Raw genomic sequence first — 27,131 nt, forward strand, 5'->3', positions numbered from 1 at the left:
AAAGAAGTTGATGTGCCTTCTAAAAATCTAAACAATTAAGACAGTAATATTTTTTAAGTACGTTTTAAATTAACATAATAATTGATATGCTTGATTGATCCCTTTTCATAAAAACAGTGTATAGCCTGAAACGCTGTTGTATAAGATTTTTGTTTTTGTGAAAACCTGTATCTGAACTGTAAATCATGTAATTGTATGGCTCAAAACTGTATGTTACCATAGACATTGTCCAACCCCGCTCATTCTGTGTTCATTTTACTTGTGCAGCTCTTAAAATGGGTCATAAATTGCCTTAAATATATTTTTTTAAAATTCTGCAGATACCCTGTAAATAGTGAAATAAAATTCCTTCCTTCATATTTGTTGATATTTGTGTATTGAAAATATTTTTGATTGACATTTAAAATCCTATCTGATTTTCTATATTAATAATAATAATAATAATAATAAAATAGTAATTTTTTAATTCGGGCTAGTTAAATTAATTTTCGGGCTACCAAAATCTGAAGAGTAACCTGCCTGAAGGGCTACCAGGGATTTTGAAATTTTGCGAGCCCTGCATTGCCAAGAACTTCATTTGGACAACTTTAAAGGCGATTTTCTCAATATTTTGATTTGTTTCACCCCCAGATTCCAGATCTTCAAAGAGTTGTATCTCGGCCAAATATTCCTACGTCTCTGCATCAACTGAATGAATCCCCCATTTATTTTTTATTCCCAGTGAATAGGAGTTAAAACTCCCACCCGGATGACAATAATAGACCATGCAAAATACAAAAAAATAAAAATAAAATAAAATAATAATATATTTAAAATATTGCCAAGTAACGTTGCAAACAACAATAAAATCACAGAAGGACTTTAACTGTAAGCGACACAAGTATACGGAAAACAAAGGTATTGTTTCCTATTTTTTCCTGATGTTTGTTATTATTTCAAATTTTGTATACATTTTTATAAACTTTTTTTTATTTATTTACTACTTAGGCATGTTGACAATAAATTAATTTTCGGCAATCTAGATCTGGCAGCAAAAGCGCATTTTTCCACCTGGGCGAGCGCTTTGCGGACAGCTTACCCCGCGCATGAAATCACTGAGAACGCGCTACAATCCTGAGAGTCACAGCCACAGAGCGCAGGCGCCAAAGCTGCGGAGAACCCGCTCACCCGGAAGCTTCCGTCACTGTCTCACTGACGTAGATTTACAGAAAATGACCATTGTTTTCAAATAAATAATTTTACATACTTATTCCCAACACTTCATTAAGCTTTAAGTCACATCTCAAATGACAAGAGATCAACTTATAATCATGTTTATATTCATTAGCCCGTGAACTCATTCTCTCAGACGGCCTGGGTATGCGGCGCATCCGCAGCTTATATGGACGGAACGCCACTGTAATAAACCATACATCAATGGAAAGCTTATTTATTCAGCTTTCAGACCCTTATGACTGCTTTTGTGGTCCAGGGTCCTAATAATTCCTAATCATAATTAATATTTTTTTGGACATTTTATGAAAGACTGTTTTGGATGATTAACGACTGAAACGATTTAGCATATAGTTTTCAGCCAAAAGAGCAAAAAGATGACAAATTCGCATTTATACAGATAAATTAAATTGAACATTTGATGTTGTACATTGACAGTTTCTTTTATTATTATGAAATAAAGTATATTTATCGAAAGTTAAATATTTACATTTATATAACTTCAATTCGAAAGAACTGAAGACAGTGTGTCGCGCATGCGCAGTGGCAGTCTCGTGCATTGTGGGAGCGGATTGAGAAACATGGCGGCGCGCATCATTGCCCGGTGTGTCCGGTCACTGAACCACCGTACTGTGTATTTTAACCGTATCAATACTGCCGCGACATTAACAGCAGCTCCACTCACCCATGGCCGAACACTTTCACAGCTGACTAATGGACACAAGTCTCCGCTGGCGCAGGTGTGTGTTAGTGATTTACACTCGTGACATCCAGTGACCTACCCGTGTCTTTAGTTAGAATGACTTCAACATTATGGACAAACATATCAATATACAGCTACAAAATACTTTTTAACCAACTGACCTGCATGTATAGTTCAGGATAATGTTTCTAAATTAACTTAAGTGTTATCATCTTTATGTAGCATAATAGATCATTAGACTGGTCTGTATGTTTTTGTTTTTAATTAGCTCTTTTGCTTCAATCAGTTATGGTTTACACAGGTTTATATGTATGTATACATGACAGTATTAATATATTTAAGGTCGTTTAAAGGTGTATTTGTTTTTCGCTGTATATATTTATATTTTATATTATATATGAGTATAATTTCTATCTTTCTTTCTTTCACATTGATATTCTATGATATTTAACAAATACATGATTTACCTCATCATAATACTCATGTATCATCTGTTATTATTGTTCTGAACCTTTAATTCATTGTTGTTATTGTTAACTAAAATCATTAAAATAAATTCTGTAATTGAAATATAAATGTACAAATATTAAATGAAAAACTGAAAAAAATGTTATAAATTAAACCCAAATAGAAAGCAAATAACTAAATCATTAAAACTTAAACTAAAATTTAAATAAAAATTTGAAATCTAAAAATAAAAGCTAATTCAAATCATTAATAAATATTATAAATAATAACACCGCTTCAGATGTCTGTTGAAATAATCTTTGTAAAATGTATTTTCTAAGAAGTTTTTTTTTTGTGTAGATCTCCGGCAGTTCATTTCAGGTTTTTCAGTGGAGGCAGTACGGTGACTTGCCCCCATTAACCCTAGACACTATCCATGACCGTGTCCTCTACGTCCTGAAGCTCTACGACAAGATCAACCCTGAGAAGGTAAATACCAAAGACTAAGGGACTTTGTAAATACTTCATAGTTTTAATCAGATGGACAACATGTTTGGTTGAAATATTTCAAATTAGCTTCAAATATACCATATTACCTGTGTTTGATGATAATTTAAAAGTGTTTTTCTTAATAGCTTCAGGCTGCGTCTCACTTCACGAAGGATTTGGGATTGGACAGTTTAGACCAGGTGGAGATCATCATGGCCATGGAAGATGAATTTGGTGTGTAATTGCATTTACAAATTTTTTTTTTTTTTTACAAATTTAATATCAAGTGTAAAGTTTCTCCCATTATGACCATTGCTTTGTATTTATGTGTTATTTGAATGCATGCATTGTTCTTGTTGGTGTATAAGGATTAAAGGGTTAGTTCACCCAAAAATGAAAATTAGACTCAAAGCATCCTAGGTGTATATGACTTTCTTCTTTCAGACGAATCCAATCGGAGTTATATTAAAAATTGTCCTGGCCCCTCCAAGCCTTACAATGGGGTAAGCGGGTGCTTTTTGTCAACAGTCCAAAAGACGTGAAATAAAGTGCGTGCATCCGTAATAAAACATGCCCCTCACGGCTCCAGGGGGTTTGCACTGTTGACAAAAAGCACCCACTTACACCATTGTAAGGCTTGGAGGGGCCAGGACAATTTTTAATATAACTCCGATTGGATTCGTCTGAAAGAAGAAAGTCATATACACCTAGGATGCTTTGAGGGTGTGTAAAACAGGCTAATTTTCATTTTTGGGTGAACTGACCCTTTAATAGAAACAGATTATTATACCTGGAATAAGAGTGTGTATCTATCCCAGTTGATAAAGTGTTTGCTTTCATGCACAGGTTTTGAAATTCCTGATGCTGATGCAGAGAAGTTGATGACACCACAAGAGATTGTTCAGTATATCGCAGACAAGAAGGATGTTTATGAATGAGCATAAATAATCATTGTGAGTTTAATTACTGTTCACATCACTTCGGTCATTTCGGGTGAACCTTATTATGAACACGTGTTTGTTCTTCTTCATCCAGATAAAGATAATCCTGTCAGATGACAAAGACCATTGAGCTTTTGTCATGAACTGTTTATGTTTCTGCTGTTCTTCTTCGTTCTTTATTCTTTTTGTATTTAGATCTGTGTTCATTTTGTTTTTGGTTGCTTGTGATTTGCAGCTCTGCAGCACTGTCTGCTAGATACATGCACAAGCTCCTCATTCATACAATAAGAGTATGCGAATAATACTACAAAAAATAAAGACTTTGAATAAGTTTAAAAGACTTAATTTTTGTGTTCAGGTACATTATGAATCTGTGCCAATATGATCAGTCTGTTCATTCATATAACTGGTCAGGGGTTTGTTTTCTTGACATTCTTTGTTTTCTGATATTTAAACCATGTACTAAGACAAAATCATAGGGTGCTTATAAGAATTATGTTTTAATATGAGGTAGTCTACCATTCAAAAGTTTGGGGTTGGTACGATTTTTATGTATGAATGTAATTATTTATTTATTGGAAACATTATGCTAGGTTGTATTCAATTGATCAAATACAGTAAATATTGTGTAATATTATCATAATTTAATATAACTGTTTTCTATTTTAATATAATTTAAAATGCAATTTATTCCTGTGATGGTAAAGCTAAATTTTCAACACCTTTACTCCAGTCTTCAGAGTCACATGATCCTTCAGAAATCATTCTAATAGGCTGATTTGCTGCTGATTTGAAAGAACGGCATTTATTTGAAATAGAAATCTTTTGCATTCATATAAATGCCTTTGCTGTCACTTTTGATCAATTTAATATGTCCTCGCTAAATAAAAGTATTAATGCTGCCCCAAACTTTTGAATAATAGTTTATAAAACAAGAGTGGCTGTATTTGGTATGTTATAGCACCACCTACTGGAGATTCTTTCCATGTCTAAAATTTTACTGCAAGACTTTTCCAGAGTTGGAGCCAAGAGAGTTTAAACAGGTTATATTAGGAAACATTTCTTGTCCAGTACTTAATCTTTACCCCCTGATGTTAATGCTAATAAAACGAATACAATCTTCCACTAATAACCTTTAACTTACCCTAAACAACATTAAGCTGACATTTATTGCAGTGTGGCCTTAAAATAGTGATACTTTCACATGCTTGTTCACATTTGCACATAGATTCCTTTAATGCCATTTCTTAAGTTTGTGTATTTCAGGATTGGCTCCTCAGCATAAAAGGACTGCGTCTGTATTTCCTTCAGCATATTTAAAACATTACACATAATCATATATCAAAATTTAGGATTACAGCAAAACTATTTGATTTATGATATATAATTCATTCTTAATTTAGACTTTATAAATAAGCAATATGTCATTGTCATAAAATATTGTTTATTCAGACTTGGAGTTTGAAATTTACCTTTAGTTTAGGGTAAAAGAGGAGAACTTTGGTTTAAGTTAAGTTCAAAAAGGCTTTAATTTTAAAGACACTCCTGTCTTATGGACTTAAACCCATGTTTCCTTTTCAGGTCTAATAAATCCTGCTCCCTCCCTCTGTGTTTATGTGTGTTATGTCAGTGGACGTCTGTGAACGTACCTCTCACTGTGAAGATGAGAAGCTAGGGAGGGACGCTTCAGGCATTTCCTCCTTTTTTGTGTTTGTGTCAGGATTTCTGTGCATTAGGGAAAGGTTAAGCAAAGTTTTAAATGCAGTGAGATTTGAATTTAAAATGAAGTTATGAAATTGACTTTTAAGCAATTGTTTGAGTTTTATTTAATGTCAGAATACCTTTTAATATAGTTTTAGTTTTTACTTTGCTTTACATATGCAGTGTCTGAGCTTGTCTAATCTACCCTCACACAAAAGTATTGTGGCAGTATTCCTTCAATCCCTGCATTCAATCCCCTAAAACTGCTGTCTAAAAAGGCATCTCTTGATTTTGAGACACAGACACTGTGCCAGTGATCTATGAATGACCTTCTGCGTTAATCTATTTTCTAGTTTGAATTGAGAGCTCAAGCTCGTCAGTGGAGCGCAAACAAACACTCTCTCTGTTTTCTTTCACACAAACACACACAACCTCGATAATTAACCTAATCTTGAAATCTCCTCTGTCCCCTTAACGTTTTACCGCTTCCGTCCCATTTTCCCTCTTAAAAAGATGCCTAATCGTAATCATATGTCTGCACGATGCCTTGTTTTCTACACCCCTTGGGCGAGCTCGCGCGCTCATACAAGCGCACATGAACGCGCGAGCTTCATAAAGTGAGCTGAGGTCGGTTCAGCAGCGGTTTCTGCGGCGGACTGAGGGATGAACTTGACTCTTCTGTAAAGGTCTTTAAAAACAGAAGGAAAACTGAAATTAATCCTCGTTACACATACTTTTTTGACTAGTTTATATAGCCTATTGTCTACATCATATTTCAGAATTGTTAAATATTCTTTATGGAATTAATTGTGGGAACGGATTCCTTCCTGGAATGTTTTGGCTCGCAAAATGCGTCGTTTTGTGTATCTTTTCTTATTTATTTTCGCTCCAGGTAAGACGACTATTTCATTAATAGACGAGGTATTTACATGCTAAACACATTACCTTATATGTCCATTAGCCATATTTTTAGATGATTTATAAAAACTGTATTTAATATCGTTTTTAAATAGTTTATGTTATGATTTATCTAAAGCATATCCTTGTAAAAATGTATCATGGTAATCTTAAAATTTACTGTAGTGGGCCCTCATCATCATAACATATAGGTACTGAATGTTTATGCACCACAGAATTCACACACGTGTCAAAAGTACCATGGTAATTCTAGGCTACTTTTTTTTTTTTTTTTTTTTTTTGGATATGCACATTGATAGTATGCTATTGGAATAAAAGTAGCAAGTGACATACTGTTCAAGTACAAAAGTACTGATACTTTAAAATATAAAATGGCATTAAAAGTTGTTACCTAACTTTCAGGTAAAAATATGTAAAGTTTCTTAACTTATTGAAGGTGATGATGATGATGTTTTCTCTGTAGGTAACACACTGTTGAACTTGAATCAAGACTGTGGAGGTAAAATTCTTGGAGAGAGGAGCGGCTCAATTCGGTACTCTTTACACCCAAACAGCCTTTTATTTAACAGAATTACCAGTGACGGCACAGAAAAACTGTTGGATGTTATCTGCACTTGGATTATTGATGCTTACGAAAATCAGACTGTTTGGATAGAGGTCATTTCTGTTGGGAAAGGCGCTCGTATTGGAATTAAATTTGGGAATGGGAATACACTGATCTGTGAAAGAGAGGAGCGGGCGTTATTCTCTGGCACTGGGAGAACCATCATTGAATGGAGCTTGAGAAGGACTGATGAAACAACATTTGCCACATTACATCTGAGTAAGTCACTTAAGTACCATGCTAATATCATATTCTTTCAAAAACATATATTTATACACATATACAGTAGTATATGTGAAAAGTATATGAACAGTACCCAGTGAGAAGGTTGTTGTATGTTTGTACATTTCCCTTAGTGTTGGATTCTTGTGTCTTGGATAATCTCGTAATTCCTGTTTCCATTCATCTTTGCGTGTGTGTTTTTCTCAGGATGGAACACGTCAGAGGACAGTCACACTCTTGCTTTGATTCCTTACACCCACTCTGATGCTGACCCTGTGTCTGCCTCTCCAAATGGCTCAAACGATGTAACCTACACCCCTGACATTCCAGTGAGCAGCGATGCAGCCCACAAAACACATGCTCTCAGGGGTGAGAGTATACAGCAGGGCGGAGGTGTGTCTGACCTGGACGATAAGCGCAGACCTCTCTTTCCGCAGGAAATCACCAACAATGGACAGGAAACGGCTGGAGCCTGGATCTCCGACCTCGCACTCGCTGGCACACATTCTTATTCTGATACACAGACCAGCTCTGCCCTTGACACACACATGAACACACATACAATGTTGTCTAATGAACCTTCTTTGGCTCAGTCTGAAATCCAATCACCATTGGTTTCTGTACAAACTACACACAGACAGGCAACTGACATGGCAAAAACAAGTGCACTTTTAACCACAAATGATGTTGCACACACTGAACTACATAGAGGAAGTTCACAGCACATACGTACACATGCATTTACCAAAATACAGCCCAAAACGACGAAAAGAGATGATCCGAGTTCAATATTTCCAACTTCCAGATTTATGACTGCAAGTCCGCATTATATTCAGCCATTCGACAAAACTTCTAAACACTTTCTTAGTGACAGTTCTTACAAGTCTAAAGCAACCACGGTGACGCTCCCAAATAGGGATGGGTTTACAATATCAGAGAATGTTGGGACGAGTCAGTTTGATTCGATACTTTGGAGTTCAAACACAATGACAGATGACAACCAACGTATATCATCAGAGATGGACAAGACAGATCGCTCTCCAAGGTCAACAAATGCAGATCAAAACATTACTAATCAAACAATCTATGATGATTCAGTACTCACTACTACTACGCCTGCAACAGTAGCCAAGTTTCCAAATGTTAATCAAACCCATAAATTAGCATTTGGTGATAGCGACACGGCTGAATACTCCAGATCTCCAAATGAGCCGCCAATAAATGTTACCACTGAGAATGAGCCAACAACTTCAGGCGAGTTCATGCAGTCTTCATATAACACACTTATGACTCCAACTTTGACTTCTTTGGAAGCATCAACCACCCACATCTCACACACCATCCAAAGTCAACACGATACAAGCACCCAAGAAACCAGCTCTGCATCTGTGTCAATCTCTTACCGGACGTCACACAACACTAATAAAATCAGTGCCTTCACCACCTTCCCAGCTACCATCCTTCCAGACCTGACCCCTACTGAGATTCCTAGCACCCCAGAAAGGAACAAGGATCTATCACCTTCTGAAAATGATTGTCTCGGTCTTGCATGCACTTCGTATTTACCGTCCACAGTACAAGGCAAACAAGAAAGCCCCATCACCAGCCCTGCAATCTCTTTGTCGAGTCCTAATGTGACTTCTGACCTCATGGTTGAAGACAGCACTACAGTGAGATTTGAGGACCACACTGATTTAGAAGAACTTGATGTGTCTCCATCACAAGTCCAGAATACCAACACAAAATCAAGTATGCATACTGAATTCCCTATATACACATCTACACCGCAGTATTCACCAACATCTTCTGAAAACACGCAGAGCAATGTGGGATTTTCCGATGTAACTGATATCAGTGAGATGAGTAGTGGTCAAACAGAAGGAAGAAGTCATTCGAGTCCTACTCAGACTAGTACGACAAGTTTGAAGACGACTCTTGGCTTAACTCCATTTAACGACATTCATACTAATGGCTTTACCGCCCGCACCATCGCCCCATTGAGTACTTCATCATTGGAAACCACAACTCCATACATTTCTCAGGTCAGTACAACTGTTCCAACAAGCACATCTGTTAGTACGACCACTCCACATTGGGAAACTAGAGAGACCTCTGTGGTTCACACACCTTCAATAACTACCCCTCAGATGAATCCACATGCCACATCCACAGAAATGACTTCAGTCCAGGTCCAGACAGACTTTCCAGTGCATAAACCCAGCACTGTCAGACCTCCACAACATATGACCACAAGCCCTTATCTAATTAAAACAAAAGCACACACAGTATCTACACAAGCAGTGACTCAAACTTCTTGGATCCATTCTACTGCATCCAGCTTTGACAGGAAGTGGCCACATGGACGCCATTATTTTATAGTGAAGGACCAGCCAGCAATCATCAAGGGTGAGTAATGTATCTGTCACGTTTGCTTCTGAGACCCCTAATGTTTCACTTCTCCATGTTTCTTAGTAAACTTGAATCTTGTTTGTTTTCCTGAAAAACATTTGTTCTTCTGTTTTCAGAGAAAACATTTCAAGTACTCTTACAGATTGTCCTGGAAGGAGATTATGCCCCTAGTATGAGGTTGCTTGAGGTGAAACTATTTGAATTACTTTATATACACTACCATTCACATGTTTGTGTGTGATTTTTAATGTTTTGAAAGAAGTCTTCTGTGCTCACCCAGGCTGTGTTTATTTGATAAAAATACAGTAAAAACAGTAATATTGTGAAATATTATTACAACTGTTTTCTATTTGAATATATTTCAAAATGTAATTTATTACTGTTATTGTCCTGTTATTGAATTGACAGCATCATTACTCCAGTCTTCTAATATGATGATTTGGTGCTCAAGAAAATGCGTAATATTTTTGTGGAATGCGTGATACATTTTTTCAGGATTCTTTGATGAATAGAAAGTTATGTATGAAATAGAAATATTTTATAACATTATAAATGTCTTTACTATCACTTTTTAATCAATTGAATGCATGTGTCCTTGATTTCTTTCAAAAAAAAAAAAAAAAAAAAAATGAAAGAAAAAAGTTACCAACCCCAAACTTTTGAATTTGTGTGTGGGCACACTCACATCAGCAGATGGTTGATGGTAATATGATTGTCATTGCTCTTCATCCACTCCTGCAGGTGGAGACATTTCTGCAGAGCCTTTCTGGGTTTCAGAATCAACATGTGACCTGGCACAGGTAAAAAGTTTTACTGACATATATATTTTCACTTAATCTATTTACATACACACTACGATAAATCATTGTGGGGTAGCTGAGAGACTAGACATGGCTTTAATGAACTTCATAATTCAATGAGGAAGAAGTTGTAATTGTAAAGGAATGATTTTTTTAAAAGATTTTGTGACCCCTAAAGGATCATGATCAACTATAATAGAAATGCCAATGCAAAATCAAAACATGAATATTCTTTTAAAACAGACTACATCATAATAATATTATTTTATAAAATGTATTATGATTTTATTAAACATAAATTATTTTTTTTATAAATTCAGCAGTTAAAATATAATACATTTTAGAGTATTTCAGGTACATCATTTAAGTCACAGTGGTTCAGCAGAGAAAAAGATTATTAAAACCTGCATCTAAAATATCTAAATGGTGGATGACTTGTGTTAAATAAGTGTATTTGATGGATTCTGTTATGGATGTTTTCATCAGTGGCCCAGTTCTGCAAACACTAGTTCAGTTCCAAACAGTGGAAGCACTCTCCTGGCTGGGAAGGGTGGAGTCTCTGTTACAAGAGGCGGGGTTAAACCCACTCCCAAAGAAAGGAATACGTGTGGGTGGAGTTAGAGTGAAGAATATTACTGTGGGAGGTGAGTGTTGAATGATAAGATCTTAACAAGTTACATCTTTTTTAGATATCTTTCGCTTTTATTTCTCTCTCAACCAATCAGGCCACCTATCATACCTTAATACGTTTGTTTTCTTTCTTTGTTTCATTCCAAGGTTTGCAGACAGATGTTTGTGAATGGTTGTTTGAATGTCCATCTGGGTTCCAGTGTGTTTCTTCAAAGGGCAATGCCACCTGCACATCTGTGTGCCACGCTGAATACTGCAAACATCAGGGCATCTGTGTCCATCGCCTCGGGCAACAACCTGTCTGCCAGTAAGTTCCATGAAAAGTTATATGCAGTGTAGTTTTGCATTGTCAGATTTTTTATTTGCAGCATACATCTGATCTTAATTGCAATTATTTTCTGGTCAAGACCTGTGCATTTATATGTGCATACTGATTAACCCTGTAAAGCCTGACATATTAAATAATATTCAGAAAAATATATGTATATTGTTTGTTTTTGATACATCAGGCTTTTATGGCTTATGTAGTATAAAATATTATGGAGTTCACACATGATTCTATTCAGAGGAACAAACTCAGTGTGTTTCAGTTTTTTGGTTTTGGTTCAGTTACTGAAATTTTAATGGCCAAAAAAAAAAATTAGATGAAATTCTGATAGCTTGTAATGTCAATCAACAAGATCTTCATAATAGTATAGCAGACTACATGAAACATGAAATGCATGTAAATACATGAAATGCATATAAATATCATTTGTCACTCTATATCCCCCAGTACATTGATGATTGAGAGATGCACACATAAATGTTCCTCAAAAGCCTGTTGCATCATATTTGAAACATACATTTTAACATGATTTTTCTACAAGATGATGTTTAATCAAGTAAACCTAATTAGCATGAAATATTACTAACAATATAAAGAGTATTTTTATTTTACTTTTTAAGAAGCAGTAAAGATTTCACAGTAAAAGGACACATGTACCACGATTTGAAGATGGTTTTACAATTATACCCAAAGGCCTTTTACTTGCTAAAAAGGTATAAATCAGATGACAGAAAGCATGTAGTATACTGTGTACAACAGGGAGGTTTCCATCATTTTGATACTCCAAAATTTGCATATCAAATATGATACAGCAGGCTTTATCGTGTTAAAATCCTGCTGACCAAACTCTCTTTTTCTGAAGGTGTCCTGTTGGGGAGGATTACTGGTTTATGGGCCAGCGCTGTGACCTCCACATGACCCGGCCGCGTTTGGTGGGCATGTGCTTTGGAGTGCTGGTCGCTGTCGCAGCAGTCATGGCTCTTCTGTCTTATCTCATAGTGCGCCGTTTTAAATCCATGCTCATGCAAGCCAAAGTGGAACAAACACGCAGCAGGTATCACATGTTCAATCATTTTAGACACACACACACTCAGCTCTAGTAGCGTGGTTTTGTTATTGGAAATAGTTGGCCAGTTAAAACAAACCATGGGTTGTGATAGCGCCACACCACAGGGGTCGAATGTGTGAATAATATTCCTTTGTCTTGTGTGTGTATGGAAACAGCTATCGCAGATTTAATCACTTTGATGAGCTTTCGGCTCGTTTTTGGGGAAGGTCCTGGCCGGGCTCTGAGGACTCGTTGGATAACCCTGCCTTCACCCGCTCTGATGAATTACTACACCTGAGAGCACTTGACCGTACCTGCTGTTACCATGATGACACTCTTTCTGTGGTATCCACATACCACGGTAGTGGAACACACCTCAACACCATATATCCTCACGGGTACCGTAAGATTTGCATATTATTGAATAAATCATGCACTGTAAAAAAAAAAAGTTGAGCCAACTTAGAATTTTAAGGCAACCAGCTTCAGCAGATTTTTGAGTTTTCTCAACTTGTCATTTTAAGTTTATACAACAAAAATTTGAGAATCTCCCACAAAAATAAGTTGAGCAAACTCAAAAATCTGCTGAAGCTGGTAAAACAATTTTTTTTAAGTTCGCTCAACTTTTTTTTTTTTACAGTGTGGTTTACCATAAATATTATGGTACATGAATTTCAGTAGCATGGTGCACTACTGTTCAAGTTAAGTGTGGGTAAGGTTTTTAATATTTTTGAAAGAAGTCTCTTATGCTCACAATGGTTGTATTTGTTTGATTGAAGAACAACATTTATTTGAAATAGAAATATTGTAACACTGAAATCTTACCCCAAATGTGTATAAAGCACCATAGTATTACCATAAGATGAGTTAAGTTGTTCACATGATTTTTCCATGTATGTTTGGGCTTACAGTTCTCAGTATGGCTGGGATCTCAGCAACTGTAGCTTGGCGGATGGTGTGGTGGATTCTGGGAAGGCTAGTGACCTGTCAGTCTGTAGCTGGCCGATTGAGCCCATTCAATGGACACCGTTCCCTTTGCTGCAGCAGCTCAACAGGAGTACCACCACGGTAAGACTCGTACACTAAAGATATATCTATACTGTTGTAATGGAACGACACATAACTGTTCTTCATATCCAGGTAAAAGCGTCCCGTCCCGCTCTTACTGTGAAGGCATGGAACTTGTAGATTTAGAGAAGAGCTGGACAGCTTAATGGAGAGTCTCAGAAAACCCAACAAGCTCTGGTCAAGTGAGAGAATATTTAATCTGTTTCAGGAACACCAGTGTTGTGCCAAACTGAATAAAATTAATTTTACCTGAAAAAAGACTTGTTTGGGATCTGCTTCCAGTGTACTCTACAAAATGTACACTACTGTTTCAACGTTAGGGGTCAAGATTTTTAGATAATTAATACTTTTATTCAGCAATGACACATTAAATTGATTAAAAGTAACAGTAAAGGCATTTATAATGTTATAAAAGATTTCTATGTCAAATAAATGTTGTTCTTTTAAACTTTAGTCAACAAAGAATTTGAAAAAAATGTATCACGGTTTTCACAAAAATTGTAAGCAGCACAACCGTTCTTAACATTAATAATAAGAAATGAGAAAACAATAGAAAATTCTGTACTTATTCTAAAAATAGAACATACTGTTTTTCATATTCTCCTTCTCTGCTTTCCAAAGATGTGACAACAAACCTGGTGTTAGCAAACCTATAATTGAGTTAGCAAGGCACCATTTTCTGATTGCCTAACATGCAAATGTAAAAGTTCAAGGTTCAGTCGTAGTCATGCATGACCCAGACACTAATGCCACCAATCACCATCCTATTCTGTCCTCATTGAGTCTAAAATCAATCCACTTAACCCCATTGCTTCAGGCAATCTCTCCTCTCAATTGTATTGTCAGTTAATTTGTATAAAAACTGTATGTTAAATTACCCAATCCAAAAGAACACAAAATGTACACTAAAAACCGAATGCACTAAACAATGTTTTAACACTTGCTGGAGCTTTTTTGTGCATATGTGTCCACTGGAATGAGAATGATGTATTATATTTTCAGAGAAGATCTAGTAGAGTAGTAGAGTGGACTGATTTTATCAGTCATAATATGGATCTAGAAATGATGAATGAGCCAGTGGACCCTTTTTTATATTTCCGGGGGTTCTCAGAAATCGCCATATTTGGGTAAACTTCTGTAGTAGTGAATGGAAACTACAGCTAATGTTTTTTGCATTCCCATTTGCTCCAGTAGCAAAATCAAAATAGTGCTTCTATGACTTTACAAAAGAGGGGAAACATATTGAGTGATTGATTACGGTGACATTTTTTAAATGAAAATATAAAATGCTTTTCTAGATTTACTTTGTCAATAACAGCATCAGTGAAAAGGGTCCAGTGTGTTTTGACACACTTTGCTTTGCTGCTCATGTGGCCATTAAGAGTATTGCATCCGGAAAAGTTCCAAGGACAAGGCAGCAAGTTCGCTTCTGCAGAGAGACAGCAGAGGGCACAATTAACAGCACCATTTGTTTTTGTTTCCTTTCAGACAGTCCACTTCATTTAGTACATAAAGGTAAAAGCAAATAATATGCACATATTCGGTGAAGGAATTAGCTAATCTTGACTCGGACCGTTCATATAGCATAATATAGCAGCATAGGTCAAACCATTTTTTTTTTTTTACACCGGAGTCGTTCTTCTTGATGCCGTGCTACTTTTAGACATATATGAGGGCTCTTTTACAGAGTTTTGCACGGATGAATTGTCATTCCCAGAATTTTGCGAATGCACTGGGCTTTTACTGAGATTGATTGAGTTTAGTTTATAGCTCTGCGACAGCGCGACTCCATTTTCAGGTTTAACTGAATTTTGTCCATGTGCATTTGTAAACGCAAACCCTTTCTCGGTGCTCAATGAGTTTTGTATGTGCGAAAGCTCTCTTTCTGATTTCAACGAGTTCTGCGTGGTGAACACATGAGGATTTGCAAAGCTGTTATTAGCAATGACAGCGTTATGAAAATGTGCAAAGCCACGGCCGGCGCTGAGGGTGTTGTGCGCGAGCGCGTGAGCAGCTGTTGGTGGAAGTCCGCGTCCCAGCGCGTAAAGCCCAAGGTCGTTCCCGTGACGGGCCAGAGAGGGTTCGCGCGATCGGGAGTCTGATGAGCGGTTTTGAGCCTGCCTCCAGCGGTAGCGGGAACGGTAGCTGGACGAGCGCCGATGTTGTAGGGAATGCGTGCTGGTTTGGAGCGTGCGATGCGAACGCGCTCTCAGCACACGGTGCGTATCGATGAACAGGTGCACGGTCAGGACGCCAACGGTCTCCGCTATGATGAAGGAAAGAGCGCCGCAGTAGAAGCTCCAGCCGTACCAGTGACTGCGTTTCGACTCGCTCTGGTTAGGGTCGCCAGCGTTGGATGAGATGTACACGATAATGCCAATAATGTTGCTGAGGCCTAAAAAAACAAACAAAAAGATACTGTCAACGTTCCTTCTTTTGTTCCAGTCCACTTACATGTGTGTTTCTAACCTAACCATTGGGGGCAATTGACAAAGAAATGTCTTTAGAAATTAGTTAAATGTCCCTCATGCAGGATGTCCTCGAAATAACTGGTGATCTTATGAAAATAATCTTATGTAAATTATGTTAGCAATGCATTTTTCCCACAAAAAAGACCATATTTTTTTGCGGTCAGTACTAATTTTCCAGAATCAGGAAGTTGCTAAAGACACCCTTGGCACTGATTCTGTAGTAGTTGTTTATGAAACGTTGCAATGTATGGAAGCCACATAATTATGAGTCATAATTATGAGATGAAAAGGACAAATTATGGGAATCTAGTCATATGAAATAAAGGTCAAAATCATGACAAAAAGTTTGTATTTTGACAAAAAAAAGTCTTATATGAAGTAAAAGGGCAAAATTTTGTCATAATTTTGACTTTTTAAGTCATAATTTTGGCTGTCTATATTAAGACTTTTTATGTCATAACTGAATTTTATCAACATTGTCATAATATCGAATACTTTTTCTTACAATTTCCTCTTTTATGTCATAATTAAACTTTTTATCTCATATGTTTGACTCTTTATGTCCTAAATTCACTTTTGTCATAATTATGATTTACCAAAGCATAATTGCTTTTCTTATGTGGCAGAAATTGGCTTCCATATTACTGTCATAAGAATAGCACATAAATTTAGTTACAGTGTCACCTATGATCAAACAAATCTACTCAACATTACAATGGGCTGCTATTTGTGTGCTTCCCCCTGTGATTGCTGTTTACAGATATATTTATATTTGATACATTTGAAAACATCTATGGTACATATAACCAGGTAAAAGTTTATATATGAGCATGTGGACATACCAGCTGAGACAAAAAAGATGCCTGCGCTCAGGATGACATTGTGTCGGCTCTTGTAGAACTCACTGGCGGCTACACACACTCCACCAATGAACAGCAGTCCCACACTCAGAATAGGGAAAAGACTAGAGGCGCGCACAGCACCTGTCACACAAACACACAATTATTACTAATCTCTAACAGTGTTTTTTCTTTAATCTATATATATATATATATATTATTATTATTTTTTTTTATTATTGTTATTTTATTTTAGCTCTTTTACAGGGTTCCTACATATTTTCCATTTCAAAATTCCATAATTTTCAAACCACTCTAAATTTTTCAGTCCATTTTTTACATAAATGATTCATACAGAATTATTTTCAATATTGTCATCTCTAAATATTATTATTTTATCGTTTTTGCCATTGGTTTTCCTTAAGTAATAAAATGAGAAGAATCTGCATGTATTCACCTGATGCATCAGTATGATTAACAAAACCGAACACAATAACACAAATATTTTTATTTACACCTGGAATCAAATTCAGTACTTTTCCAAAATGTTTAGGATAGAACCTTGTTTTAATAGTGATTAAATTGGAAACTACAGAGTTTGCAAATGCTATTTTTATAGTAGGTTTTTATTGCATGTGTTTTACCTTTAACTGAATGTGAAACATTTGTAGATACTCACGCAGTAGATATTCTGCAGCATCTTGTTCATAATCTGCATCCTCTGGAAAATGATCAATGTTCTTACAAACCCCTTGAAATAGGCCTGTAAGAAACACCAGATACTTTCACAATCACACATGCCTCAGTTAAAGCCCAATGCCATTTTCCACATGATTGGACTAATGCTATCAAATCATTAACAATATCAATATCCTCCAAACTAATTAGACATTCTCAAAACACACAGACTCTATTTCTCTTTTATCCAGGCAACACATTTTCTCTTTTGCTCAGTGTCATTCCACATATCAGATATCATGAGCCATAGTAACTATTAATAGAGTTTTAAAGCAAAATATAGAAGCTAAAGTGTCAATTTAAACTGGCCTTCCGTGGCTTTCTTTTTTAATACAAAATTGTCATGTGCATGTATGTAGATGCCACATATATCTACATGCATCTGCATTTTTAATCGCTGGATTTCTATCTCTGATTTTAGAGAACATCAGTTTTAGAGAAAGTGTATGGTCTGTGCCAACCATCTTTCATAACTGTCTACTCGTACCCTAAATATCTCTTGCATTCACACGCGTAAAGTGAACGCTGCCACTTTGATGCCCTTTTAACAGAGTGAACGCTTCATTACACTTTCCATTAAAAGAATTGACGTTGAACTGATATAGGTCAGAGAGTGTGTGACGGATGGGTCGAAACTAGAGGAATGCGTATTGTGAGAGAAAGTAAAAATAATTTAATCAATAGTCAGATAAATAAATCAACCCACAGGAAACAGGAAAGGGGTTTGATTCGGCTCCAACTTTTAAACATTTATAGTCATCTGAGTCACAAGTTTTAGAAAACTGTGATGTGTGGTAAAATGGCAGTGACAGTAGGGTTACTGTAAGACAGTACTATTATAGTGAATGTGTACTATGAGTAATTCAAGGTACTTCAAAGACTAGCATGGTATATGTAAAAACAAAAAACAAAAAAACAGTAAAACTACTGCACAATATAAAAATAGCAAAGATTCTTTTTTAAATGTATTTATTTATTTACTTTTTTTGTAGACTAAAAATGGTAACTTGAAATTGTTATATTAAATAGCCATTTTTTACCTGATTTAACCCTTAAACAATAGTTGGTATAAGGTATACTTGAATAAAATTAGCCTAGTTAATTTAGTCATTTTATCATTTACAGTTTTTTGGTGTAAGAGTATAAATATATCAGTTATTGAGTAACATTAAATCTCAACCAATAACTGTTCCTTAAATGAATATCAATTTGCCAGTTTTATTGCAACAATAACTTATAGGCTACCACAGTTATACTGCAACTTCAATCATAAAATAAAAATCATAACAAAATCATAGTTTGAGCTAAAATATATATTATAGTGTTATCAAGTCTAAACATGCAATAAAAGGCATTTTCTCACAGTTTTGAAGGAGAAAAATGTAGCCTACCTTCCATGCAGCACTGTCTCCAGAGCCCCGAGTGCGTGAGTACCTCTTCGTTCTTTCGGTTGGTGTCATTGTCATTCACGCTTTTGGTCCTGCAGACTCCGCGCGAGTACAGCCAGTAGTCGGTGCCCACCGCGATGGTCATCAGGCTGAAGGCCACGAAAGCCCCCGCCGTGGTGAGGAGCATCTGCACTCCACGGTTACACACCTTCATCCTGCACCCGGCTCTCTGGCATCAGTGTACACTTAGCACGGCTTATCCATATTCACGCGTGTTGATGAAGTCTCACATGTCTGCGACCGTGAGACAGTGAAGTTTTCGAGAAGTTTTGGCACGCGCTCCTCATGCTGTGCGCTTTTGCGCGTAAAGTGAGAGAGATCATTGGGGTTTATCTCCTTCATTAAGGTAAATCCTCATTTTAACGCTCCAAACTTACCTTATACATTCAAAATCAACTCCAAGAAAGACTTTTCCCCAAAAGACATTACGGTGGTGTTCTCGATATTCCCTCGGATAAAACCTGTATGGCCATGACTGATCTGTGCGCATTCCCATATGGATCATACTGAGGTGGGTTTTGGTTGAGCCTCTAGATCGTGGATGTAAAGCACCGCCTCTCACTTTGCGCTCGATAAACTTATGCAATAAAGGATCAGTACATTTTAAAGACGAACATGCACAATTTTAACCAACACATTTATTTAATTACCCTGTCATTTGCATTTTATTTACAAACCGTAAAAATGAGGTGGGACTAATATTAGCGCATATTGACAGAAAACGTATACGTTTATTAACACTTAACGTTTCTGAAATACACATATTTAAGTTTTTTTTATTAGATTGTAAAGTCTTATAAATACTCAGTATGGGTTACAGATTACATAAATTACCCTATCTAAAATGTAATAAGTAGTGTAACTATTTCAATTACTGTATTAAAGTAATGTAACTGATTACATTTGATTCCTTGTTAATCATTTTCAAATATGTAAACGAGGCAGGGTTAACCTTACAGTAGGCTCCTCAACACTGATTACTGTCACTTGCGAAATCAATTAAGATTATAATAATTTAATGTTTAAAGCACAGCCACCACAAAATCAGACTTACTTTGAGATCATTCTGAGGTTAAATACAGATTTAAAACCATAAAAAGAAATAGTTTAGTAGCTATGATACTGATTTTGAAATCAAATCTTTGCATAGTTATGACAGGAAACATGGCATCTAACAATGGCTTGGAAAAGAACAGTTAATCTTAAAAAATAAAGCATATACATAAACCCAAATAGGAAATAAAACAGTTATCAAATAAGCACGTGTCCTATTCTTTGTCCTAAACTCCTGGTGTCTCATATTTTAGAGCAGAAATCAGCTAAATGTGGGTGTGTGTGAAAAAATTCAGATGTAACTACCTGTAATCATTAACATTTTCATAAGTATCTAATTTAATTACACATTTATTTTGTAGTTAAATTACGTAATTTAGTTACATGTAACTAATTACTTCCCAACACTGGTTACCCACTATTGTAGTTTTAATGTCCGTGTAGAATGTAACATGAACACTAATGTAAAGTCTCACTGTATTCTGTGTTTCATAATCAGTCGCTGCTTTATATACTTTTAATCTCAATCCCAATTACTTACTATACATATAACATAATATATAACAGAGAAATCCACAGATAGTATTTAGTTACTTACAGATTGAATTGTTTAGTGTTTTACTATTAATTCTATTTTTAAGCATTTTGACCCAATTTTTCAGCATCAAATGTATACACTTATTTAAATTAGTTTAAGCCGTTGTGGTCCAGCATGTGGAAAAGTTAAGCAGTAACAATTTTAAATAGAAAAACATCTTGAAATTTCTCACTTTCTTGTGAATAGGCCAACAATCTTCGACCCTATGGACTCCTGACCTCATAACAAAAATTACAAACACACAGATTGGCATTTGAAAACTTCAGTTTTAATAACCCACATAGCATAAATAAACAACATGCAAAATATCTCTGCAATCACCAGCGATAGCCCTCCCCATAGCCAACCACTGCTGCTGTCTGGATGTTATGTTGATGTGTCGTTGTTGACATGCATCTGTCTTGCATAGTATAAAACTTGTTTTGGGGGGATTGATTCTTGCACAGGAAGCCCTTTAAAGCCTTCATCATTAAAACATGATAGAAAAACTAAATTAATAACCGCCTACTAAACAGGGCCAGGGTTTACAATATTACAATGTGCATGTTTGTTCGAGGTGTGACAATTACCTTGATCGCGTAAAGGCCACATCATTCATTTACAGTTACGCACATGCTGAAGAGATTTAGTTTAGGACAGTAATGCTACTAAGGCCGTCAGCTACACGCTATTTTATCTGCACGTTTTTATGTTTTATTTTTTTAATTTTTTTTTACAAATGTCCAGTTAAAGCAACTGTATGTTCTGTGTATCTTTTTTTTTTTTTTTTAAAGTTGTGAGTGAAATTCACTGTCGGAATTACATGTGCATTTGTTACTGCCGTAAAGCAATCCACCTTTTTCGCAGAATTTCGTACCCGCTCAGCAAACTTAGGCTACATCTTCCCAAAACACACGATTGAGCAGAAAAAGGAAAAAGAAACAGAAGCCATTTGCATTATTAAAAGTCAGTGAACCATCAGAATGATTTTAAAACTGTAGTTGCTTTAAAATAACAGCTTTTCAATCTTTCGTTCCAGCTTTCACATCTTTGTAGTTCAGGCTGTACAGGTGTTCACAGATATTTAACCCTCCATATACATTATACAATATCTTTATACATTATCCCCGCTTTTCCAGTTATCGCCTCAGGAAAATTAGATTGTACTTATATTATCACTATTATTACATGATCACACAATGTGTTTTCATTTGGAAGACTAGAATACTTGTATTTCTATTTCATATATCTAATTACAAAATAAAACATAAACAAATAGAAATGTTCACACACCATAACCCTTATAAGGATCTATGCTACAACAGATCCAACCATTACTGACACACTTAGTTAATAAGTTAACACCGAGTAAAAGAGCAAGGGCTCTACCATGCATGCATAGGGTAGACTAAAACTCCTTGTGGAGTCTGTTTAACACAGACACATTGCACATAACGAGTTCCCCAAACACTGCAGATTCCCACACAAGAATATATGGCACATTAGGGTTTCAGTCAAGACTGGTACAGTGGCTAATGTTGTAGTTTTTCAGCTCATACATTATGAATAACATTCTCTGCAGCCAGTGATATGCATGGAACAACCCCTGATGCCAATTCAGTAAACAGCACTAATGCACTTTATCAAGGATTGCAACCGCATGCACTTGTCAACTGTTCAAAAACAAATCGAAACTCAATGCTTTAAACACAGTAAAGGTTGAAAGTGCATTGTAACATTTTCCAGTCAGTATTTGTAATTCTCATCGTATTGCACATCGGAAGTCTGCATTGTCATATGATAGCACTTTTCTGTGCCCTTAAAGATACGTCTCTCTTAATTCATTATCCTTTTTTTTTTTTCATAAGCATATTTTAATTTCATGTTATTTGATGCTACAGTCACTGCTTTTTGCATTTTATTCTCTTTGTGTCATGCTTGCAGAAGGTTTCCTTCTCAAACAGTTTTTAACCCTAAAATGGGCATTATGCCAACTTTTATTTAAAAATCCAATTCCACCACATAAGGGAAAATCATGCTTTGGTAAATAATTATGACATGAAGTCAAGTCAAAATTGACATACTAAGTCATTAAGATATAAAAAGTTGAAATTGAGACATAAAAGTCAAACTTATGAGAAAAGTCATAAAATGACAAAAAGTCATCACTTTCGAAAGGATTAAAAAATGAAGGTTGAAATTATGACTTGTTACGATTACCCCCTTTATCTTATAAATATGATTTAATATGTCATAATAACAAGAGCACAACTGAAAAATCTCAAAAAGCTAAATCAATATGATGCTCTCACAGTTAAGCTCATTAATTGATTTTAATATCAGATTTCAACTGATCAGCAATAACGAAAGCAAAAAATCAACATATATCTGGCACCACAAATGTCAACCGTTTTCATGTAAAATGTTGATTTTCAAAGCTTTATCCATGTGCTTTTGTGTTGCATGCAAATTATAAATCAACCCTGTTGTCTTTTGTTTTTCCCTCAAGTTATCATGACACAAATAATGAATTTTAAGAGCATCTCATGAACAGAAGCCATTCTGCTGGGAGCAAACTAAAGGCCATATTTTGCTGCAATGCAAGCTTGTGCTGAGAATCTCAGGCCAAGCTGACAGATATCAACCATTTAAACAAACATCTAGCAAGAAGTGCTTGAGGATATTTGCTTAATGATGCACGGGAACTTGACTTTGAATTGATACCAAAATGCTTTACTAATTTAGACCAGATTGTAACTTAAACGGTTCAAGGTTGCGTAAGGCCTAATTAGCTCTGGAAAGGGCCATTAGTGCTGCATGTTGTCAGGCTAATTCATTTGGAAACGAGGGGCTGCAGGAAAACGCTGACTGAATCTATGGAGAGAATGTGTAAAAGAAAGAGGTAGGATAATTCTCATGGAGATGAAAAGACAAGACATTCTCATGGAGACTATGAATACACTCTTTTATAACCGTTCTCTCTCTTCTCTGGTGAGAGTTTCTGAGGCCTTGGTTGAGACTGAGTATAATCCTGGTTTGGTTCTGTATGAACCTGCTGGGTTTGTGCCGTTTTAGGTGAAGAGAGAGGACAATCGAGATGGCACAGGGACTAAAAATAATGCTTTCTGGGTAATAAGACCGTCAGCTGGAGTTTGGTGTTAAACCTGAATGACAAACTCAGGGTTGGTGTAGGAGAAGCCTTGGAATTCATTTTGGTCCAGATTCATAATGAAGAGTTTATCCGTTGGTGTCAGCTCAACCGCCATCTTGGTGAACTCCTTGTCAAAATTACCTGTGTCCCGTCGATTTTTCTGAAAGAAAAACAGAGAAAGAGAGTAATGAGTGTGACCATGAATGTGCATAATGTTTCGCATACGTCACTAATGGTCTAGGTTATGACTAGTAACTGTCCTGAACTCAAGGTGTTAAAGGTCAAAGATATTACCTGTTTACGCATTTTTTAAATAAAGTGGGTTTTTTTTTTTTTACAATACAGTAAGGTTCTACATGTTTACATTAGTAAATTACATACAGTACACTACTGTTCAAAATTTGAGGTTTGTAAGAAATTAAAGAACTGTTGATTAAAACAGTAATATTATGAAATATTATTACAATTAAAAACAACTTTTTTCTATTTAAATATATTTTAAAATGACAGCATCATTACTCCAGTCTTTAGTCACATGACATTGTGCTGCTTAATATTTTTCAGGATTCTGATGAACAGAAAATTCAAAAGAGCATTTTAAATGTCTTTACTATCGCTTTCGATCAATATAATGCGTCCTTGCTGAATAAAAGTATTAATTTCTTTAAAAAAATCTTACCGACCCAAAAGTTTTAAACGATAGTGTACATTTTAACATTCATTTGTATAAATTAACATGTGTCAATTACTGTATAAAAGATCAATGAATATTTATAAATGGACATTAACAAATGTTGAAAAAAAACATTTTTTGTACATTACACTTATTGTGAAGTGTTACCACTTTTTTAACTAAAAAAAAGGGGGGGATTAACGACTTTTCCATATCTTTAGCAAAAGTTTTTGTTGACGTTGCATTATGCATCACTTCAATAAGACCATTATTCTTATAGCAATGCAATTAAAAGTCAACACAAAATTGCATTTGCAACCTATTTTACTTTCAGTTTCTGTGATTCTGTGAATTTGTCCCATGAAAACTACTGAGAAGTTAACATGATCCAATAGCCCACAAAGCCTTGGTAACATCAGCAGAAAAAAGTTGATGAATTACGGAGGCACTTTGGAAAAATATGCCAAATCACCTGAAACGCGTGTTAAGAAAGCAAATAGGATTCATTTTGATTTTATGTTGACTTTAAATCAGACATCTGTGATTATAATCACATATCAACTGCAAAGACAACACAAAAAACATCACAGAGGATCATCAGATAATACAAGTCAGAAACAGCAAAAAGGACCAAGAGGAAACTGATGAAGAGGAACCCACAGCTTGAAGTTACATCAGAATCAAAAACTCAAGACAAAAGAGAGTCAGTCTGGAGGAGGCCGAATTAAACCACAAATAACATGAAGGGACAGTACACAGGAGAGCAGACTAGACCATAAATGTCTAAAACACAGCCATGAGAATGAGATGAACGTTTGGACATTAAAGTCCAGCCACCAACTGGAGACAAACAGCTCAAAGTTCTGCTAAACACATAAACCAGGAACAGAGAGACACCAAATGCCCTTTCATTCAAGACAGAGGACAATCAAGACAAAGTCCTACCTTCTAGAGGCCCAAAGCAGCTCAAGAATAAGGGCCTTGGAGAGAAGTACTTCTTGAGAGTCTGGTCCCTGTACCTATACTCAATAACTGTGCCATCATGTCCTCATGAGACCCAGAAGTCCAAACGCACAATTTCACACTCGCGCAAAACACTCCTTTTGTTCTCATATGGATCTGCTGTTTGCAGATGGTTATTTTGCAGGTATGCTATTGGTTACATTATAATAATTAAACGTGTGTGTGAATTCAGAAAAGTTTGTTGATAGCTTATTTTTAAGACTAGTCAAATAGCGTACTTGCATTGTGGACACTGCTTTATACTCAAAAGTTTGGAATCAGCAAGATTATTTACTTTTATTCACTAAGGATGCATTCAATTGATCAAAAGTGACAAGAAAGATAAAACAATTTATAATATTACAAAATATTTCAAATAAATCTATTCATCAAAGATTCCTGAAAAAAATGCATCACGGTTTACGCAAAAAAAATTCTGCGGCAAAACTTGTTTCTTGAGCAACAAATCTGCATATTAGAATGATTTCTGTGACACTCAAGATGTTACCGTTTTTACTGTATTTTTGATCAAATAAATGCAGCTTTGGTGAGCATAAAAGACTTAAAACACATTTTCTTACTGACCACCTTATATATATATATTGTTATATATACTAATATATATATGCTGATATTTACTGTATGTTAACATGAATTTTGCATTTTATAGCTTGGAAAACATTTTTTTTTTTTAGACTGCAGAATTCTATTTACCAGAAAAATTAAATGTTGTCATCTAAAAATGATGGTGCATTTTTAACTATATTTAACATATCCTAAAATATCAGTATTCAGAGACTACATTTTGGTACTGGTTGTGTACGCAAAAATAAACACAGAGAAAGAAAATATACAGACATACAAAAATCATTAATATATTCCAAATACATATTCATATATTTTCCTCTATAGAAACAGTCGGTCCACAGTTTCACAGTAATTTGATCCAAACACTGCCAGGCACAGATAACAAGTCAAAAAGTCATACATCACAGATTTGGCAGAATAATGACATAAAAGATATGTTCTCGTAAGTAGTCACAACATCATCATCATGTCTGGAATTAAGTTGTTGTAGTCACATCACTATCATTTCCAGTTGGTTTAAGGATGTGGTTATGAGTATCCAAGCAGCACTGGTTGGAAAACTACACGGTGCATGACCAGTTCCTAAACTTTAATCTCTGACTTGGCACAGTTTCACATGTACAACATCCAAACGAAAAAAGCACTAAAATGGGGTGACCCAGTAAACATCCTGATCAATAAGCAGTAAATGGTTCATCTGAGGCGCATGGCTTGCGTGCGCGCGTGCATGTGCATGTGGGGAGAAAGATAAATTTGGCAGCTATATTTAATATTCTAAAGATATGTTTCATCAGAGACAATGAGTGAATCTCACAAAACCTCTAGGGCAGGCCTAGGTCACATTTCACCCCAAAATGAAAAATAGTAATAATAAGAAACAAATTGATAAATAAAATGAAGTATAAATTTTTTAAAATCATTACAATCTTTTTGCATTGTCTGCATTGTTTTTTGTCTGATTCTTAAATTGTCATTAATAGTAATTAATATATATTAGCGTTGTCAAATGATTAATCATGATTAATTGCATCCAAAAAGTTTGTGTGTACATAAAATATGTCTGTGTACTGT

The 27,131-nt window shown here is 35.6% G+C and overlaps 4 protein-coding genes across 4 annotated transcripts in view; 2 read left to right on the top strand and 2 right to left on the bottom strand.

Moving 5' to 3' along the window:
• Positions 1 to 1,747: 1,747 nt before the first annotated feature.
• On the top strand, positions 1,748 to 4,130 carry ndufab1a (NADH:ubiquinone oxidoreductase subunit AB1a). Its single transcript, XM_058772053.1, has 4 exons — positions 1,748 to 1,952; positions 2,723 to 2,851; positions 2,998 to 3,085; positions 3,698 to 4,130. The coding sequence occupies exons 1-4, from the start codon at positions 1,749 to 1,751 to the stop codon at positions 3,787 to 3,789; spliced, it is 513 nt and encodes a 170-aa protein (XP_058628036.1). The 5' UTR covers position 1,748; the 3' UTR covers positions 3,790 to 4,130.
• A 1,969-nt stretch (positions 4,131 to 6,099) lies between these two features.
• Positions 6,100 to 13,783, top strand: si:ch211-14k19.8 (mucin-2). The gene is made up of 11 exons (XM_058772054.1): positions 6,100 to 6,385; positions 6,875 to 7,234; positions 7,445 to 9,643; positions 9,763 to 9,833; positions 10,388 to 10,446; positions 10,933 to 11,090; positions 11,224 to 11,383; positions 12,267 to 12,458; positions 12,629 to 12,850; positions 13,364 to 13,520; positions 13,593 to 13,783. The coding sequence occupies exons 1-11, from the start codon at positions 6,343 to 6,345 to the stop codon at positions 13,638 to 13,640; spliced, it is 3,669 nt and encodes a 1,222-aa protein (XP_058628037.1). The 5' UTR covers positions 6,100 to 6,342; the 3' UTR covers positions 13,641 to 13,783.
• Positions 13,784 to 14,816: 1,033 nt separating this feature from the next.
• On the bottom strand, positions 14,817 to 19,170 carry cacng3a (calcium channel, voltage-dependent, gamma subunit 3a). Its single transcript, XM_058780642.1, has 4 exons — positions 18,960 to 19,170; positions 17,510 to 17,593; positions 16,834 to 16,974; positions 14,817 to 15,915 (listed from the first exon to the last, which is right to left on the bottom strand). Exons 1-4 carry the CDS (start codon positions 19,168 to 19,170, stop codon positions 15,143 to 15,145), a joined length of 1,209 nt encoding a protein of 402 aa, XP_058636625.1. The 3' UTR covers positions 14,817 to 15,142.
• Positions 19,171 to 20,913: 1,743 nt separating this feature from the next.
• Positions 20,914 to 27,131, bottom strand: part of prkcba (protein kinase C, beta a) — a 38,548-nt gene continuing 32,330 nt past the window's right edge. Inside the window, exon 17 of the mRNA XM_058774109.1 lies at positions 20,914 to 23,957. Coding sequence (XP_058630092.1) covers positions 23,805 to 23,957 — 153 coding nt within the window. The 3' untranslated portion in view covers positions 20,914 to 23,804. The remainder of the gene's footprint in view (positions 23,958 to 27,131) is intronic.

Source organism: Onychostoma macrolepis, chromosome 01, assembly GCF_012432095.1.
Source record: "Onychostoma macrolepis isolate SWU-2019 chromosome 01, ASM1243209v1, whole genome shotgun sequence".
NCBI classification, from domain to species: Eukaryota; Metazoa; Chordata; class Actinopteri; order Cypriniformes; family Cyprinidae; genus Onychostoma; species Onychostoma macrolepis.